The 17,991-nt window shown below is 36.7% G+C and overlaps 2 protein-coding genes across 2 annotated transcripts; both read right to left on the bottom strand.

Moving 5' to 3' along the window:
- Positions 1 to 3,336: 3,336 nt before the first annotated feature.
- Positions 3,337 to 7,169, bottom strand: LOC122974225 (lamin-A-like). The gene is made up of 4 exons (XM_044342210.1): positions 6,689 to 7,169; positions 5,854 to 5,955; positions 5,413 to 5,532; positions 3,337 to 4,856 (listed from the first exon to the last, which is right to left on the bottom strand). Exons 1-4 carry the CDS (start codon positions 7,157 to 7,159, stop codon positions 4,809 to 4,811), a joined length of 741 nt encoding a protein of 246 aa, XP_044198145.1. The 5' UTR covers positions 7,160 to 7,169; the 3' UTR covers positions 3,337 to 4,808.
- A 1,432-nt stretch (positions 7,170 to 8,601) lies between these two features.
- LOC122974445 (butyrophilin subfamily 3 member A2-like) lies at positions 8,602 to 17,604 on the bottom strand. Its single transcript, XM_044342477.1, has 9 exons — positions 17,507 to 17,604; positions 15,310 to 15,468; positions 15,100 to 15,135; positions 14,157 to 14,453; positions 13,919 to 14,047; positions 13,587 to 13,681; positions 11,581 to 11,631; positions 9,585 to 9,635; positions 8,602 to 8,730 (listed from the first exon to the last, which is right to left on the bottom strand). Exons 1-9 carry the CDS (start codon positions 17,586 to 17,588, stop codon positions 8,602 to 8,604), a joined length of 1,029 nt encoding a protein of 342 aa, XP_044198412.1. The 5' UTR covers positions 17,589 to 17,604.
- Between the last annotated feature and the right edge of the window lie 387 nt (positions 17,605 to 17,991).

Raw genomic sequence — 17,991 nt, 5'->3', positions numbered from 1 at the left:
AGCTCTGCTTATGAATGAACTTATTTTATGCTTGAATATGGTGTTTGTTATGGACAATCCATGATTAGCAGAGAAGTAATGTCAAAACTCCTCATGGGGAAAGACCTGGCAGGCAATTCCTTGTAATCACCCCCTTCCAGGATTTTCCATTGTTGCCCATTGTTTTGAAGTGCCCCAGAACAATGATGAAGTCCCATAGCTATAGACTATGCCAAGTCATAACTTCCACCTCCCCCACTAGCTCTGGCTCCTTCCCCACCACAGAAGCAATATCTTTGACATCTGTAGAGGTCGTTTCTGCAGCCAGAGTCCAGCACACCAAGACCAATGCTTTTACCTGCCACCTGATTGGCAGCTGGTATTGGGTCAATATGTTCCAAATTTTTGTGCAAATGATCACATGTTGTCAAATTAACTTTACATCTTCTGGGCCAAACAGAAGGACACTTCTGGATCACGCTGTGTCTTACAGGGCAAAATGTAAGCATGGAAGTGACCTGCTAGGAGACAGATCTGGTTAAAAGGTGTCAAACAACTTTTCAGCACTTAGAGCAAAAAGGGCATACACAGTTGTCCATAAATGTCCTGAATTAAATGTCTATAGCTCAAGCCAGATTATGATAGGAAGATAGTGTCAGTCTGGCGGGAAGATCCAGAAGAAGAAGTTCTCATGTATGCTTCAGCTGCATTTCTGTCTGATGCTCAGACAGCAGCAAGACAGTATGGGGGTCATGGCTTTCTGCATCAGACTGTGTGGGTACTGATTCTCAGGGGTTATATTATCTGATATATAAATGCATCTTTGTCTGATATACAATTTTCTTTCTATTTCTGTCTAGCTGTATTCATTATGCTAAGTGTGGATGTTCAGAACTATGGTAAGTAGGAGTTAATTCTGAAGATGCAGATGTTTTAACAATCTTTGTAAATTGTTTAAACCTACTTTTTGCTTTTCATAAATAAACCTGACATTGAATTGGGCTTTTTAGTTTGTGAGTAGTTCATTTTCAAATTTAGAACATGTACTTGCAAAAAGACCAAATTTAAATGGCTTTTTGTATTGTTCCAACCAAACTGCAGCCTTCTCAATACGAGTCTGTGTCTTCTCACTGTGAGGGTCTCAATGACTCGAGTCAGATGAGACGACTTCTTCCCACCTCACAGCTGATTTCTATAAGAATGGCCTCTTCATGAGAAGCAGCTCTACAGGAGAAATTACCATCCACAGTGTTTCAAAGTCTGATGAAGGATTCTACAAGTGTAACATCTCTGATGTTGGAGAATCACCAGAGAGCCGACTGACTGTCAAAGGTAAAACACTGTAAAATAGCTTAAATTAGATCAAATTTGTATTTTTTTTTTGTTTTTGTTTAAGCATAACTATATTCTGTACAGATGTGAGGATAGCTCAGTTACTCAAAGATGATTTTTTCTTATTATTTCATTTACTAATGGTAAATACATACAAAGCATAAAACGTGAAAACATAACACCAACCCAATCGATTTTCAATTCGTGCTAGAGTAACGCTCCTTATGGACAACTTGTTAGCATGGTGTTACAGCAGATTTGTTCTCTTGTCTTTGCAACTCTTGACAGAGAGACGTGTCCCTCCTCAGATCACTCCTTCTATGTTCTCCTGCTCTTAAGGACTGTGTTCACCATCGTGATGGTGGTTCTGCTGCTGCTGCTGGTGGGACTACTTCACTGTGGGAAACTCAGAGTTACACAAAAATAACTGATAGTCACATATGAGAGAAACACGCTGGTACGTGATCAGTACAGAGTATGCTGGCAGCTAGTTTGGTCATTATGATAATGAAGCAGAAAACATCCCATCATGCTCTGGGTCTGGGAAATTCTGGTGGATCCAAAGATACATTTTAAAAAGCAATCAAAAGGATTTTTATTTTTTTACTTTCTTCAGCATCTTAATTCACTTTTATGTTTGATCAAGTCCAGTGTTTGCTGTCAAACATCTCTGCATTATGTGTTCATGCTTGCAGTGGCTGCTGTTAGACTTTCTCACAAGCTAAAAAGGTTAAAAACCACAGAGTTACCGCATATACATCACCTATTTTTAAAACAGACATTTTCTCAGCGTATGTTGGTCTGTGTTTTATTTTAGATGCTTCAGATGCTTCTGATAATTTGAGCTTCTCAGACACAAACCACATGAGACAATGTATTTATATAGAAGAGACTTTGTTTGATAGCTTGAAGGGTAAATTGTGTCTATAAGAACCTTCATTAAAGGGGAAAATAACATGCTTTTAGTGATTTTCTGTTATGTTCATATTGTTATAATGTATAAACGTAGTCAAAGTTACAAAACTTGAGGTGAACGTTGGCGGTTGTTGACAGTTGTCTACTGTCATATTTCAGATCAGATTTTTTTCTCAGACATGTATGGATGTATTTGTAAGACTGACATTTTGTGTAAATAACAAGAAAAAGAAGTGAAATCCGACTACTAATGTTTTTTCATGTAACCTCAGTCAAAAGGGAGCTTAAAGAGACAGGAGCTAAAACGGCCTGTTTCAGACAGAGGCTGAACTGAGGGGCTGCATAAAGGACCAGTATGAGATAAATTAGCAGTTTTTAACTGTAAATCATGCAAAGATATTCCAGTAGAGCCCCAGAATATAAATATGGAAATGTGTGTCTTCTTTAAGAAATATAGACTGTCTATTTTGGGACTGTCTGTCCCAAAATAGCAGGACAGGCTCAAAACAGACTTTATACTTAACATAATATAATTACGAAGGGTGAACATACAGTGTGCCTGCTACTGTACCACCTTAGCATTATCACTGTCAGCATGTCCATTTTTTTTCTAGGATGGCAGGTCATGACCCAGGCTGCTATGCCTCTGATTGGCTTATCCTGATATTCTTACCCTAACACTAACCAGTCTCACTCCTCATGGCTAAAAATAACCAACCCAATCAACAAAGGCAACAAGTACCAGCCAATCAGAGGCAGAGTAGGGTGGGTCATGTTCCAAGGGGTCATGACTTCACTATCCTAGGAAAACAAATGGTGGGGCATGTTAGCATACTAATGTTAGTATTTAGCTCAAATCACCTTTATCCTTCAGTAAAGCCTCACAGAGCCACCAGCATGGCTGTAGACATGACTTGTCTTTGTTCAGGGATCATTTATGTTGATTAAACTATAATGGATCATATTCTATAGAAATAACTTCTAAAATTAAAACTGTTGCAAATATCAGGCTTTGCTAAGCCTGATGAAAGACTGACACACTAGTCTACTTTTTTTTAGATTCACTGACCTGTGGTCAGCTTTCTTTGACTAACAATGAACAATTTAGATGGATGTTAACAAGACGTGGCTGCAGCAACACGTTTTATTTCCTATTCTTTGTAACATTTTTCAGTATTTAACTAATTTTGGAAAATACACTTAATGATTTTCTTTGTCCATTTGAATAAAAAATGTCTTAATAAAAAAATATGTTTCAATTAACAAAAGTTTGTCATCAAAACTAATTTTGCAAAACATCAAAGAATGTACAAATATCACAATAAACAAAAGTAGTTTACATATTGTATCACAACACAAATTAAAAAAAAAAAAAAAACATCTTTAGTACTTCATATAACTATAACTCATATTCAGAGCAAATATTGTCAAAAATGCACATCAGTATCTGGACTCTTGACTACCTGCAGATTCACAAGGTATAAATCGAACATGTGTTTATTTGGCTTTTTATCTCTTTTTATAATTAGAAAAATTGAAGATGGATTTCTAAACTGACAGTTTACAATGAATTGCAAACAACACAAAACATGGAATAACAAAAATATCTTTATTATCAAGCCTGAGGATTTACAGTCACCAGAATATGAAAAATGAGTTGTAGAAACAAAACATGACTACTGTACATTTGTGTTGTATAATTTTTTTTTTTTTAAATGAAACAGAGAAATTAATTATCCTCAAGCTTGAGTGTAGCAGGTATGAGGCTGAGAAATGAGGTTTACATCCTAATGTAACAAAAATATGATCATTATAAAAGAAAATTGGAATTTAATGCACGTTTCCGTCCACCTCTGTTTTGCAAATATGAGTTGGATCATCAAGATAAACGGCTGTTGGCAATAATTTTCCATCTAATTTAAGGTAATAAAAAGAGTCAGACAAACCTCAAACAGTGAAAAACATGATGGAAATATAACATTTCTGTCTTTGAGAAGCATTACAGCCTCCTCACCGTTCTGATATGTTTGTCTGTTGCTGTTTTTGTCTCCACAGTGAAGCGAAAGCGTGAGCGAACATTTAAATCACATTATTCATGGACATCATGATTTATTTACTAAATCTGTTTCCATTGTACTTTGACATGTTTTGCTTTTATCAATTTGCCGGGTTTTCCATGTAGCCAAGCATAAAAAGCTTTTTTTGTAATATTTCAGGATATTTTTGAACTTTCTGCATTTCCCTTCAGGTTTTTTATGTGTAATTTAATTGAAAATGTGGATGAAAACGCACCTTCTTCAGTTCAGGAACTGAGATTTAAGTGACATTTTATCTTATCAATGAAGATGTTTCTCGCTGTTTTACAAATAAATACAAAACCAGATCTGGACTTTTCACCTCATTTCAATCATAATATGTTGTAATTGTTGAATACAGCACAAGAACAAAAATGTGATAATGGATTTGATATCAGAAGAACAGTTTTTGGATTCTAGATCAACAAGTTGTGTGACCAGGTGTTAACAAAGAGTTACTGCAGTATTTGGTCACTGCAGGATGATCTGAGTCATGTTGTTCCTAAATCATGTCTGTTGTCTGTGTTGTGGGTTGTGACTTCTCATGGCCATTTCCTGTTGGTGAGAGAGAAAGCAAAATTGTGAAATTAATTTAGTTACCGTTTCCAAAAACAAAGAAACACACACACACACACACACACACACACACACACACACACACAAATCGTGTTTGGCAGCTCAGATGATAATTAATCAACCAAACAAAGTATGTGAACACTAGAACTTAACATGGTCATTAATCATTAATGTGCTTCTATAACAGCCTCCACTCTTTTGGTTTCAGACTTTCCAGCGGATGTTGAAACGTAGCTGCAGGGATTTGATCCTGTTCAGCCACAACAGCATTAGTGAAGTCCAACACTGATGTTGAGTGATCTGGTCTGACTCTCAGTCAGTGTTGCAGTTATAATAAACCCAAATGTGTTGGATGGGACTGAGGTCAGGACTCAACACTAAACTAAAAAACTTTTTTTATGGAGCTGGCTGATGAAAATGATGAAACAGTCCTTGATCATAAACACACTAAAGTATGCAGATAGATATATGTGTCCACATACTTTTGGCGATCTAATATATTTTTCAACATGTGTGATGCAAGGTGATGTCAGACCTCTCTGGAGCTGCTGAAGAGTGTCACCAGCACTCGGTCTTCAGGGCCCCAGGATATCTGGTTCTGGCCCTTCAAGTCAGTGGCGATTTTGTGCCAAGGAATACTATCCTGAGCCCAGATCTGAAAATTTCACAGATTTACCAAACCAGACTGAATCCATCTATCAACCACAATTCAAACTGTCTAACAAAAAACATGTCATTTGGTTTCAGATTTGACAATGATTGGCTCGTTGAAGTGCCAAAACACAGCATAGAAGAAAAATAATCCACTGTTCTTTTTTCCAGCTGCAAACAGCAGTCGAAGCTTCTGCCGGTCATGTTTACTTCTTTTCTTATTGAAGGTTGAAACTTGTCTGCAATGAGTTTCAGCCACAACTGTCTTCATGTAGATTAAAGGAATAGTTTAAAAACAAGGATTCAAGAATCAAGAAAAACTCACAGTGATAGTTTTTCCAGCCTTGAGTTTGTAGCTGTCAAATCTAAATATGACGTCTTTCCTGTTGTTGACTTGCATTTGTAACTCCCCCTTCAGTTGTTGTTCCTGCATGAGAGAGATTGTTCAGGAGACGGAGGATGAGACAGAGACACAGTTTTACAGGAAATGTAATACTGGTAGAATTAATCTTTTTGATATCTGACCCTGCAGTGAAATATCTGCTGGTGGTGACTGCAGCATTATTTAACTTTTTTATGCTCATGTTTAAACACTGGCAGCAATTGGTAGAGATTAGAGTTAGATTGTAGTTTGGATTTAATGCAGAAACAAATCTGCAGTAACTTTAAGTACAAGACATAATGTGTTCATTAACATTTAAGAGAAACCACAATCTTTCCCTATAATGTAATTGGAAAACAATTTAAGAGACAGAGTTGAACAGAGACATCAACAAATCAGCAGGAGCAGAATTCACAAAACATCTTCAGTCTTAGTGTAACAGTATGTGATTTGACTTTGACAAAATTTAAGATGAAGCTTTTCTTTATTTAACCTGTGGTTGTTTCCTTTAACCATGACAGCTTTTTCCTAACTTTAACATTCTCTAACTGTGCTTCAGCTGTAAAGCATCATTTAATTGGACTCCTGGTGGAAACATTACATACTTTGTGAATGAAGCCCACAGACTGTAGAGTTTATATGAATTAATTATCTGAACTCTTTACATTAAAACAAGAGAAAACTGATTTAAACAGCAGTTTGTTTTAACAAAGTTTTATCCGTCCATTTAATATATATGCTCATATACTCACAATGATCCAAACACAAACAGCATTACCTTATTTGACTTGTTGCTGAGACGGACATATTTGCCGTTCAGGTCGACCTCCTCCACAAAGATGTCTCCTCTGACTGAGCGCTGGATGGTCGTGCAGGAGTTCTGTTTCTGAAGTTCTGCCACTTTCTGTTGACTTGCTTCTAGCTGAGAGGGAGAAGACATCATCAATGTATTATAGGAACTGGATACCAAAATCAAAGGTTTTCTAGTCTCTGTATTTTGAGGCCCACTGAATATATATAATATATATATCAATAACTGTATTACATGTATATTACAAATAATAGAAACACAAATTAGAATAAGAAGCTTCATACCTGCTCTCATGAGATCTACTATGACACATGTTATGATGCATGTATTAAAGAAATTGTTCTCCCAAAAAGGAATAACAGCATCAGTTGTTTCAGCAAATGCAAAAAAACAACATATGTGTCCTTTCAGGTGACCATAAGACCCTCTAGTGGCCATGACTGCTCTCCAAACCAGCAGCTGTGTGTGCTTACAAGTGGGCAACTGGTCATTGCAGGGATGTTTTGTAGTGGTTGACGGAGGCAGTTAGCTGTCTCATTAGCTGGAGAGCTAATATCTTCTGATATTAGCTCTAGCCAGATAGCACCGTGTTTGTTGTGTGGTTACGGTAGTCATTTGTTGACATTAGCGGGAGAGAGGTAAGGCACTTGGGGATGTGCAAAAACGTCACTTTCGTTGGACTTTGGCAGAAAATCAGGCCTAGGTCCTTCACATAGAAATCAGTCCACAGGCTGATACAAACAATCCAGAAAGTCAATGAAGGTCTCATTTTTTATATTGCATTACTACCCGTACACTCATTGACAATAAAGAACTATTAGTACATGTGAATTGTTTCACAAATTGTTTCCACATATAGAAGCTTTCAACTTTAGATGACGTTAAGTCATGTTTGTCTCTGTTTACAGTGTGAAAGTAAATAGAAGAGAGCAGAGAGTCTGTCTGTCTCAGTATTTGTCCTCATTCACATTAAACTGACTGAGTGTTTCTGTTGTTAATACACAATGAGCTGTTCTGATATATGAAAATATCATAGAGATAAAGAGGAGATAAAATGACAAAAACATGAAATGAAACAGAAAACATGAGAAAAAATATGCATCTTGGAGACTGATTTGAAACCAAAAACAAAACAGAAGATGGTGAAAAACAAAATCAATATAAACTGAATGAACCTGATTTATCTTGGTGTCTCGGTCCTTCTGAAGGTTCTTATTTTCATCATAGAGCTAATAAGTTTTCTTATTAAGATATGTGCGTTAAACAGTAAAACACATGACAAAAAAAGTCTGATTGATGCAGCATTTTGATTTAAATAGAGACATCAGATATTCATGTAAAAGTCACATTATAGAGTTTTTAAGAGAGAATCTAATAAGCTACACAATGAATATTTTTTGTGAGCTTAAGATTTGTTAAGAGTCTAATTTATTGTTGTGGACACTCACTAAATATATCACATTTACACTTTTTTTTCAGGTATTTTTCATAATTTCATCCAAACAGCACCACCCCTTCTGTAAAATGTTCTAAGGATTAACATTCCAGCAAATTACACCAAACATTCCCTGGAAATTAGTATAAATCAAGTGACCTGTAAAATAAAGTGTTAATGACAAAACAATGTTTTACAGTTTCCATGAACACTTGTCAGCCAATCAGAGTGTTCTTCATACTCTGGTTATAAATAATAATGTTGCTGCTTGTTTCAAGAAGCTTCAACACTCAGATATCAAACTCTAGTTTCTGCTGACTCAGCTGTTTGTCATTCAGGTTAACAGAATCAACATCACAGCAGTGATCAATTCAACTACTATCATGTATCAAACTGACACACTGGGACTGGTGATGTGTGTGTATCAATAATATCTGTAATCATCTTAATTAAGAAAATGAATTATGATCAGATTAACCTCAGTTTCCTTCATGCTCAGCCGACTATTCAGGTCCGTCACTTCAATCTCCAATTTCTTTTTCTCCTTCAGGAGTTCATCTTGTTTCTTCTCCGACTGGGAATGAAGAGAGACATGGAGAAAGACTAGATGAGAGACATGATGTTTTTATAAGACATGGTTTAATGATACAACACAATCACATCTATTAAAGGTTTGATTCATTCAGCATTTGAATTGAAGTACAAGTGAATGTTTGGGTTTTGGTCTGGAAAAGGACTCGAGTCACTCTGGTCTCAGTCTGACTACACAGAGAACATAAACATCTGTTCTATATGTGAGAACACAGAAGATATTTACTGTTGGTGATTTATTGAAATGTTTGTTGTTTTGTAGTTTATTGTAAATAATTGTTTCATGAAGGAATTTGAAGGAACTTCAATGTGACAACAGTAACAGACAAGAAATTTAATGTAAGTCAAGTTACACATTTATGTTTGTCAGAAACAGCAGATTGATCAGTCACGATTTTGTTTGATAAAGTATCTAAGAGACCAATTTGAGAACTGAAAACAAGCAAGTGGGTGGCTGGAAAAAAATACTAAGACAAAGAGACAGAAATTGGAGACAAATTGAGAGACCTGTTTCTTACTAGGACATGAAACTGAACATATGAACCAGCATGAACATCAGTCATATCTTATCGTCTAATTTCTGTTGATTTTGGATTTTAATACAATTGAGAAAGTTTTTCTTTAGTAGAAACTCTTCACATATTCAGTCCCTTCATGACTGAGAGGATCACACACTGCCATGATAATAAAGGAAGTATTGTGACATAAAGTCAGTGTTCAGTGCTGCATCATTCTGTCTCTGTAGGTTTGTTTTATGGCATTCCCTCTGCTGAGTCTCTTATTTTCTATATCAGGAAAGAGAGAGAATATTGTCGTATTTCTAGCATGACCACTTACCACAGAGATGGAAGACCAGACTGGAGCAGCTTCATCTCTTTCCAGCGGAGACTGTGGAGAAAGATTTTTAAATGAGGCAGGAAAATAAATAAATAATTAAAAACAGAAACTTCTCACAGTGATTGGTCAGAGTTGTGGAGGTTAGACAGTCTGCAGGTTTTGAACCTTTCTGTCCAGCTCTCTTTTTTCTTTGTTTAAACAACTATTTCTGTCACTTTTGGTGTGAATAAATGAGTACAACACTATGAATGTGTCCCAGGAGAAACTGTGTGAGAAAGTGTGGCCCCATATTTAAATTATATCATGTCTCCTCCCTCTCTATGATGGAGACTTTTGATCCCGATGTGGTCAGACGACATATACTACAAATATAGAGAAACAATCAAGCCTGCAGCAGCAAGTTGTGAACAATGCAGATACAGGTTTGTGTAATTTAGTTTGTTTGTGCATATATATATATATATATATATATATATATATATATATATATATATATATATATATATATATATATATATATATATATATATACACATACAGATGGGTAACAAATTAAAGAAAAAGACAACTTAAAATGTCTTAGTAAGGTGTTGGGCCACCTCTACTGTTGTTTCTCCCTCTACTGGAGGGATGAACACCATTCTTCAAAAAGATATTCCCTCATCTGGTGTTTTGATGATGATGGTGGTAGAGAGCGCTGTCTAACATGTTGGTCCAAAATCTCCCATAGGTGCTCAACTGGGTTGAGATCTGGTGACTATGAAGGTCATAACATATGATTCACATCATCTTCATACTCATCAAACCATTCAGTGACCACTCGTGTCCTCTGAGTTGGGACATTGTCATCCTGGAAGAGACCACTCCCATCAGGATAGAAATGTTTCATCATAGGATAAAGGTGATCACTCAGAACAACTTTGTACTGATTTGCAGTGACCCTTCCTTCTCAGAGGGAATCCTTTCAGTCTAAGTTCTGTATCACATCAAATTAGAATTGAAAAGGTGATGCACAGATTAATGATCGCCAGTAATCTCTGGCATTAACAGGTAGCATATCGAGTTATACTGTGAAGAGGTGATTGTGGTTGCTTTGTGGCAGTCTGGTGTCATCTGCATACTGTATTTCCTCAAATAATGGGCGGGGCTTTTATTTACCTCAACTGCAACTGCAGAGGGTACCAGGTCTTTACTGGAAGCAGGCTTATTACAGAAAGGCTTTTATTTGTAATTCCCTCTGTTTGATAAGTATATTTGCTCATATTTTAGTATGAAGTCTCCTTGTTTTCTGATCTGCTTCTGTATGTTAAGTTTTTGTTACTATATTACCAGTAATGATTGAGTGATTGATTCCAATCGGAACGTTTTGGGCAGTGCATCACTTATCTGTAGCATGCAGGTATCATGCTCATGGATATATCTGTTATCTCCATATTTCAATGATATTGCGTCTCCTCTGTCTGCTTCCTGTCTCTGTGATAGTCTGCTTTCAGTGAAAATAGCATGTATACTGTTGAATGTATTTAATTAAAAGTAAGTGGAAATGTACAGAGCTCCACATGTACTCATAGAACTGATGTTATATCCAGGTAACTACTATTTAACTGGCATGCACATTATATAACAGACACCAGGAGTTTATCCACCCTTGTTTTTTCCCCAGCTTGTCTTTCAGGCTGGCCTTTATTCATTCATTCATCACTAAAATCTGTAATTCATTAACATCTCTAATGTCTTATGGTCTGATTTCTGTGGATTTTAGATTTTAATACAGAAAGTTTTTCTTTGGTAGAAAGTCTTCACATTTTCAGTCCCTTCATGATCGAGAGAATCACACACTGCCATGATAATAAAGGAAGTATTGTGATATAAAGTCAGTGTTCAGTGCTGCACAGTTGTGTTTCTGTTTGTGTTGTTGAGTTCTGCTGAGTCTTACTTTCTGTATCAGAAACCACAGTGTATATTGTTGTATTTCTACCACCATTCAACCACTTACCAGAGAGATAAAAGACTGAGTTGCTGCAGCTTCATCTCTTTCCAACTGAGCCTGAGGAGAGATACAGAGAATTAAAATAAAAGAATTAAAGCAGGAAAATCTAAATAATTAGAAACATAGAAAGTTTTCATCAATTTTCAAACCCACTCCTCACAGTAACTGGTCAGAGTTGTGGAGGTCAGACAGTCTGCAGTTTGAACAAACAAGTAAAACACATTGAACGTCTCTCAGGAGAAACTAAACCTCAGTCCTGCTTTTGTCTTCTTGACTTTTCTACATTATTAATTTAATCAAACACTTCCAGCGATCATAAAGATAAAAAAACTGAACTAATTCACAATTAACTGCCTGAATGATTCAAGTTATTTGTGTATTATTTGATATAATTAACCCCTTTATACATTTAGTATTTGTGTTGCTCTCTGCCTCTTGTTGTGACCCCCCTCTTTTGAAACCTCACACCTTGTGTCTTTATATACAGATTTACTGCAAATTAAAATTGACCAATCATATCTTCCCTCCAAATGGTCAGGCTTTGTTACCGCTGCTTTATGACAAGTTCAGCCCGCTGTGTGCTGTGAGTGAGTTTGCACCTTTACCACACTGGTACACCTGTGTTTGCTGAGTAGACAGAGTCTGAAGACCCTTTGACAATCATCACAGCTGGCAGATCCGCCGCCAAATTTCAGCTGCGAGAGCGGCGTTTATGACACCACAACCACATGACCCATACAACCACAAACAAGTCAAAGGAGATTGATAAAACAGAGAACTGATGAATGTCATTCAGGTTTACATAAATTCATATTGTGAACATTACTGTCCATGCTGGCAGTTATTTGTCAGCTAGGAAAGCGACCATGGCTTTTTCCCTGTAGGCCGACATTGTTATCTGTTTTGTCAGCTGACAGTTATGTGGTTGCTGCTGCTGGTTGACAGATTACACAGATTACAGCCAGATTACACTGCATTTAAACACATAGTTTCAACAGTTTTCCTGGCCTTCGCTGTTACTTGTTGAGCAATGCACCAGCACACTGAAATGGAGCGGACCCAATCACAAACTAGCGGGAAAGAACAGATAAACAGGCTGGGAGTGGCTAGTGAGGATTATCCATGCCTATTTCAAGATTAATATCTGATGAAAAGTTGAAGTTCATCAACAAGGAAAAACCGTCACCAGAGTTAATTTGGTGCAGAAAATCAAGGCTTGTTTCAACTCCAGGATTTCGTTTTCAGATAACTTTAGTTAATGCATCATCAAAGGGTAAGGTTTTAAAATCTAATAACCGCCACCATGCCAGCTAATATTATTAATATATTATTAATAGATATTAATAATATGCATATGTTTCTAATGGTGGTGGTGAGCACACTGTAATGTGTGTGTGTGTGTGTGTGTGTGTGTGTGTGTGTGTGTGTGTGTGTGTGTGTGTGTGTGTAGGCTTATTTAATGTTGGTTTTGTGTGGTAGGAGGGGCGGCTGTCATGCACCTTTATTCTGCTGAAGTGCACATCACTTGTGATGCATTTTGCTTAAGAAATGATCTGTTTGTTTTGGTGATAACTGTCACTCCCTCCGTGGTGCTGTTTGCTTGTTACATTTGCTGGACTAAGTTAGTGTCTTATTTGACTTTAAGAGCTGAATTGTCATCGGTAACTTTTACAGTACTATAGGAGAGACACAGTAAGTTGGGCTGGTAGTTTGCTTTTTTTCCTGACAAGGGAAGGAAGGTCAGAGGACCAAGGTTGACGGGTCATGGTTCACTATTACATGTAATAGTTGGGAAAGGGTCAACCTTTGCTTTTTATTTTTTTCCAATATTAACTACTTTTGGTGTAAATATAATAAAATATGGTTATTTATGTCATGCATTTTCCTGCAGTCACTCAGGGAGGCTCAAGGAAAAATATTTGTTGCTCCGGGGAGGGTCAAGATAAAAAACAAAAACAAAGTCACACCCCAGCCACCCCCCCTCCCTCTGATACATAATGAACAGTCCTTACTGTGTCTCTGTCTGTTCCTTCTTCATTGAGATGCTGCATTTCAGTGGCATTACATCCTCCTCCTTCAATTTCATCCCAGTGGCTTCTCTTGGTCTCTGTGTAAAAATAAAAGCAGTGACATTAAACTATGAGACATTTTTACTTGCATTTTAGGAAGATTGATGTCATTGTAACATGAGATACAAGAAGTCTGACAGTTTAACTGCTTGTAAATAATCTACTCCATCACCCAAATTACTAAAATAAAAAAAATATATATATACAAATACAAATTTCGTATCACTATTCTCATTAAACCCTGTGAGAGGCACTGAAATTCATTTGTGACTTACGGTCTGGTCTCCATTTCCACCCAAAAAAGAAAACTGCAGCTGCAACAATTAACACGATGCAAAGAGCCAAACTAACAGCCAAACCGGTTGTGACAGTAAAAGAACTGAGCAGGACCTTAAAGAAACCATCTGCAAATGATACAACACAATGAATAATGTGTAATTTATACAACACTGGACCTCAGCTATTTGAAACTAAAACCAAAATTTCAGACTAAAAGTAATTAGTAATTAATACCTGGATTAACAATAATGTGTGTCTCTTTGGTCTGGTTGATGTTGTTCTGTTGGACTCTACAGGTGAAGTTGTTGTTGTGTCTCTTCTCTACAGTCACTCTGCTGCTGACATTATAGAGGTCATCAGGACCTTTGACTGTCTCTGTAGGTCCAGCAGAGAGGAGGTTTCCCTCACCGTCCAACCAAAACACCTCAGGCTGTGGATACCAGCCTTTAGACTCACACTGTAACACCACTCCTCCTCTGTCTCCGTCAACACCTGCTATACTGATGACAGGTGAGGAGACAGCACCTGATGCTGAGGAAAAGGAAAAGTTAAGAACAAATCTGTCAGTGGAAGGAAAATATTGATACTATGGACAATAATCAACAATCAACAAATCATTCAAATTAGGAAAATAACCTAATAAAATGAGTATCCAAAGGTGCAAAGCTAAAACTTAAATATGGTAAAGCATCTTACAGAAAATCTATATTTTCTGAATAGGATTTATTATTTGACTCTAAATCTGCAAATCTTTAAAGCTCCCAGTCTGTCAATCAGACTTTTAGGAGCTCTGCATTAACACAATAATGACACTTTATCTTTAATCCATTTAATGTATGTGATAACTGGTCTTAAAGCCTCAGCTGGTTGCTTCAAGTTACCATCATCCACATTTTACATGTAATTACTTTATCTGGCTTTTAACTCTTCAAAGGGATCAGTTGTCTTATAAGAGTTAGAAATAAAGAAATGTTGGTAAACATAAATGTTGCTCTGAGTTCATAAATAACTATTAAATCTGTTGGACATGAAGATGGCAGTAACACAGAGGCTGATGTTGGAGGACTGTTGTTGTACATTTTAACTCCCAACATTGAAACTGTTCATACTAAATTCATCATTGGATCCACAGACAACACCAAACCACTATGAACATATTCAGTATGTATCTACTTACCAACAACAAGCTCAATGAAAGAACGTTTCTCCAGCTCTTGAATGTAGCATGAATAAATTCCCTTATCAGACATTTTCAGTTTGGAGAGTTTCAGTGAAATGTTTCCGTGCTTCAGTTCTTCAATAAACAGTGATGTTCGACCCTTGTATGATGGACTTTTTTGCTTTACAAAGTCCTCACCGGAACGCCACACAAAGACAAATTCCTGACCTAATCGCCTCACATGGACATCTACATCCAGGTCAGATCTCGTCCACTCCAACGTCTTGGCAACAACATCCATCGCAGGTTCCAGATGACATGGCAAAATTATGTCATCACCAACCCTGGCAACTATTGGCTGAGGTGGACCAATTAACTGGGACTCACCTGGAAACAAATGGATCTGTTTATTATTAAATCCTGCAGTAAGTGTTTCAGTCTCAAACAAACAGGTCTCAGTCTTCAGTTTGGCTACTTTATTCTCCTGGTTGTATTTTTTTTCTGTTTGGTTTTCAGACAGCAGCTGGAACTCATCTATCATTCAACATAATACAACACAGACTCAACTCAAGCACTGCAGACTTATGATGATGTCGCTTAAAACAACAGTACATTACTTTGTCTGTATAAGCAACAGTATAAGTATTAAAGTATAATATAAAAAATAATCAAATAATGAGCAACAATGAAATAAAAATATAATATAATAATAATATATTCTTCTGCCTTAATATTATGCTTTCAGAAATTTCACAAGGTCAAAAACATTTTCAGGTAAGAACTTGTTAAACTGATTAAAATCTACACAGCTCTTTGTGCACCAAGATACAGACTCTTTATCTTCATCTTCAAAATGAAGTGCAGATGTTCATTGAAACAATTCAATGAATTTCTGTGGAGTCATCTAAAAGGGTTGATTATAAATGTCAATCATAATGAGACTTTTTACTTGTATGTGAGTTGAAGTCTGAGGCTTAAACACCGTAAAGCATCTTGAACCACCTGATCTCAGTAAGAAGTGATCTGGTCAGTTTAATATCAGGAGAGAACTGGTTGAAACGTTTTAACTCTTTGTGTTCTGTTTGAATACTGTTTGGATAACTGTCCCACATTTATTGATATGATTTTGTATTCATCTTCAAAAATCTAATTGTGACTGAAAGACTAAAACAACTATGGCCCCTATTTTAATGATCTAAGTGCATGGTCATGGTGCAAGTGCATTTAGGGCGGAAAAAATGGTCAGGCGCATGGTTCAAAGGGGTTGTCCATAGTCTATTAATTAATCATGGGTGTGTTCTGGGTGTAACATGCAATAAGCGAATCAGAGTGTCATCTCCCATTCCCTTTAATAGCCAGGTGTGCTTGCACCTTGGCAGACTGCTATTATAATGGTGCATTTGCCAAGTTGTAAGCAGGAGCGCTTCTCTGCAGAGGAAATGGATCTGCTCATGCGCAAAGTGAAAGCGCACGATCTATAACGAGCACACTGCTCCTGAACCCTCCCGTGGCCCCAGACCACCAGTTTAAGATCCTGTAGATAAATTTGTTGCAAATCTCTTTGCGTTTGATTTTTGAAAAGGTTTATTTTTTTAATTACAGATTTAAAATCATTTTCTTGTAATGGAGTAACAAGAAAAATCAGCAGGGTTTTAATAGCTGAAAGTATGGAAACCGGATCATTGTAATCACAAAAATGTATTAAGTAAGAATATTTTTTTAAATATTTATTAATGTTCAAAAATTAAATCATTAATCTCCAGATTTCTTTCTTTCTTTAGTTTAATCATTGTTTTCACCTTATTTATTTCCTCATGTGTTCCTCATGTACTGATGAATCAGGAAAGTCGATCTGTGTCTGATCCGTTGTTGAAATCCGTTTGCTGTGTCTTGACAGACACCCTCAACCTGACGGGTCTGTTTAATTACCTACTTTGACCTACTTGGTCAAATAATTACATAATTTCATCCATCATTACTATGATTAGCTAATTCTGATAAATATTAGGACTAACCGTTAAGACATTGGTTTGTAATCTTTTGCGTGTTTGTGCGCTGCTGCACGTCTGTGTGTGTAACAAGCAGGGTGTATGTGCATTGTGTGTTGTCCTATGTAGGTGCATATTACTATCTTGATAATGTGCCCTTAATATAACTCTGAAATACTGCCCCACTGACTTTAGACCAGAGTTTGTTGGTCAATAATGCAATCACTTTTTGCTGCCTCAAGATAGCAATGCACCAACAATGCGCCTGACCACACCTCATTTTGAGACCAACACACCCATGGGCGCTCAGATGGGCGCAAGTGCATTTGCTATTTAAATAATATGCACACTGGAAAACTAGCAAAGACATTTGCATCATGCTTGGCGCTGCTTTGCACCGGGTGTAAGAAAGCTCCCTATTTTTGTGTAAAGGTTACCTCTACAAAAGTGTGTTAGGAGAAGATGGAAAACCAAAACACTGATAGTTCTTAGCGGAGATTGAAGATACAGTCCATCCATCAGGTGAAGTATCCTGGAGATCTGAAAAAGAACCAGTGATAGAGTGTATGAAGAAAATGTTTTTGAATTGCTGTTTGGGCAAATTAACACTTTCAGTTAAAAACAAAAAAAATATGAAATCTATCTATCTATCTATCCAACTATCTATCTATCTATCTATCTATCTATCTATCTATCTATCTATCTATCCAATGAGCTGAGTTGTAGACAATAAAGGAATACTTCACTACAAGATAATAATTCACTCACATCAACTCACTCACTCTTACAGCTGAAAATCCATATTAATTATTTCATTAATTCATTCATTTATTTTTTCTGGACTCCTTTTGATTTATGTCTATAACAAATGGGGGCGGGGGGGATTTAAAGTTAGAGTCAGTCTTTCTGGAGAAAGATTGAT

This window comes from Thunnus albacares, chromosome 22 (genome assembly GCF_914725855.1).
Source record: "Thunnus albacares chromosome 22, fThuAlb1.1, whole genome shotgun sequence".
NCBI lineage: Eukaryota > Metazoa > Chordata > Actinopteri > Scombriformes > Scombridae > Thunnus > Thunnus albacares.
Note: the sequence above shows the minus strand (reverse complement) of the source record. Positions and strands in the feature narration are given on the sequence as shown.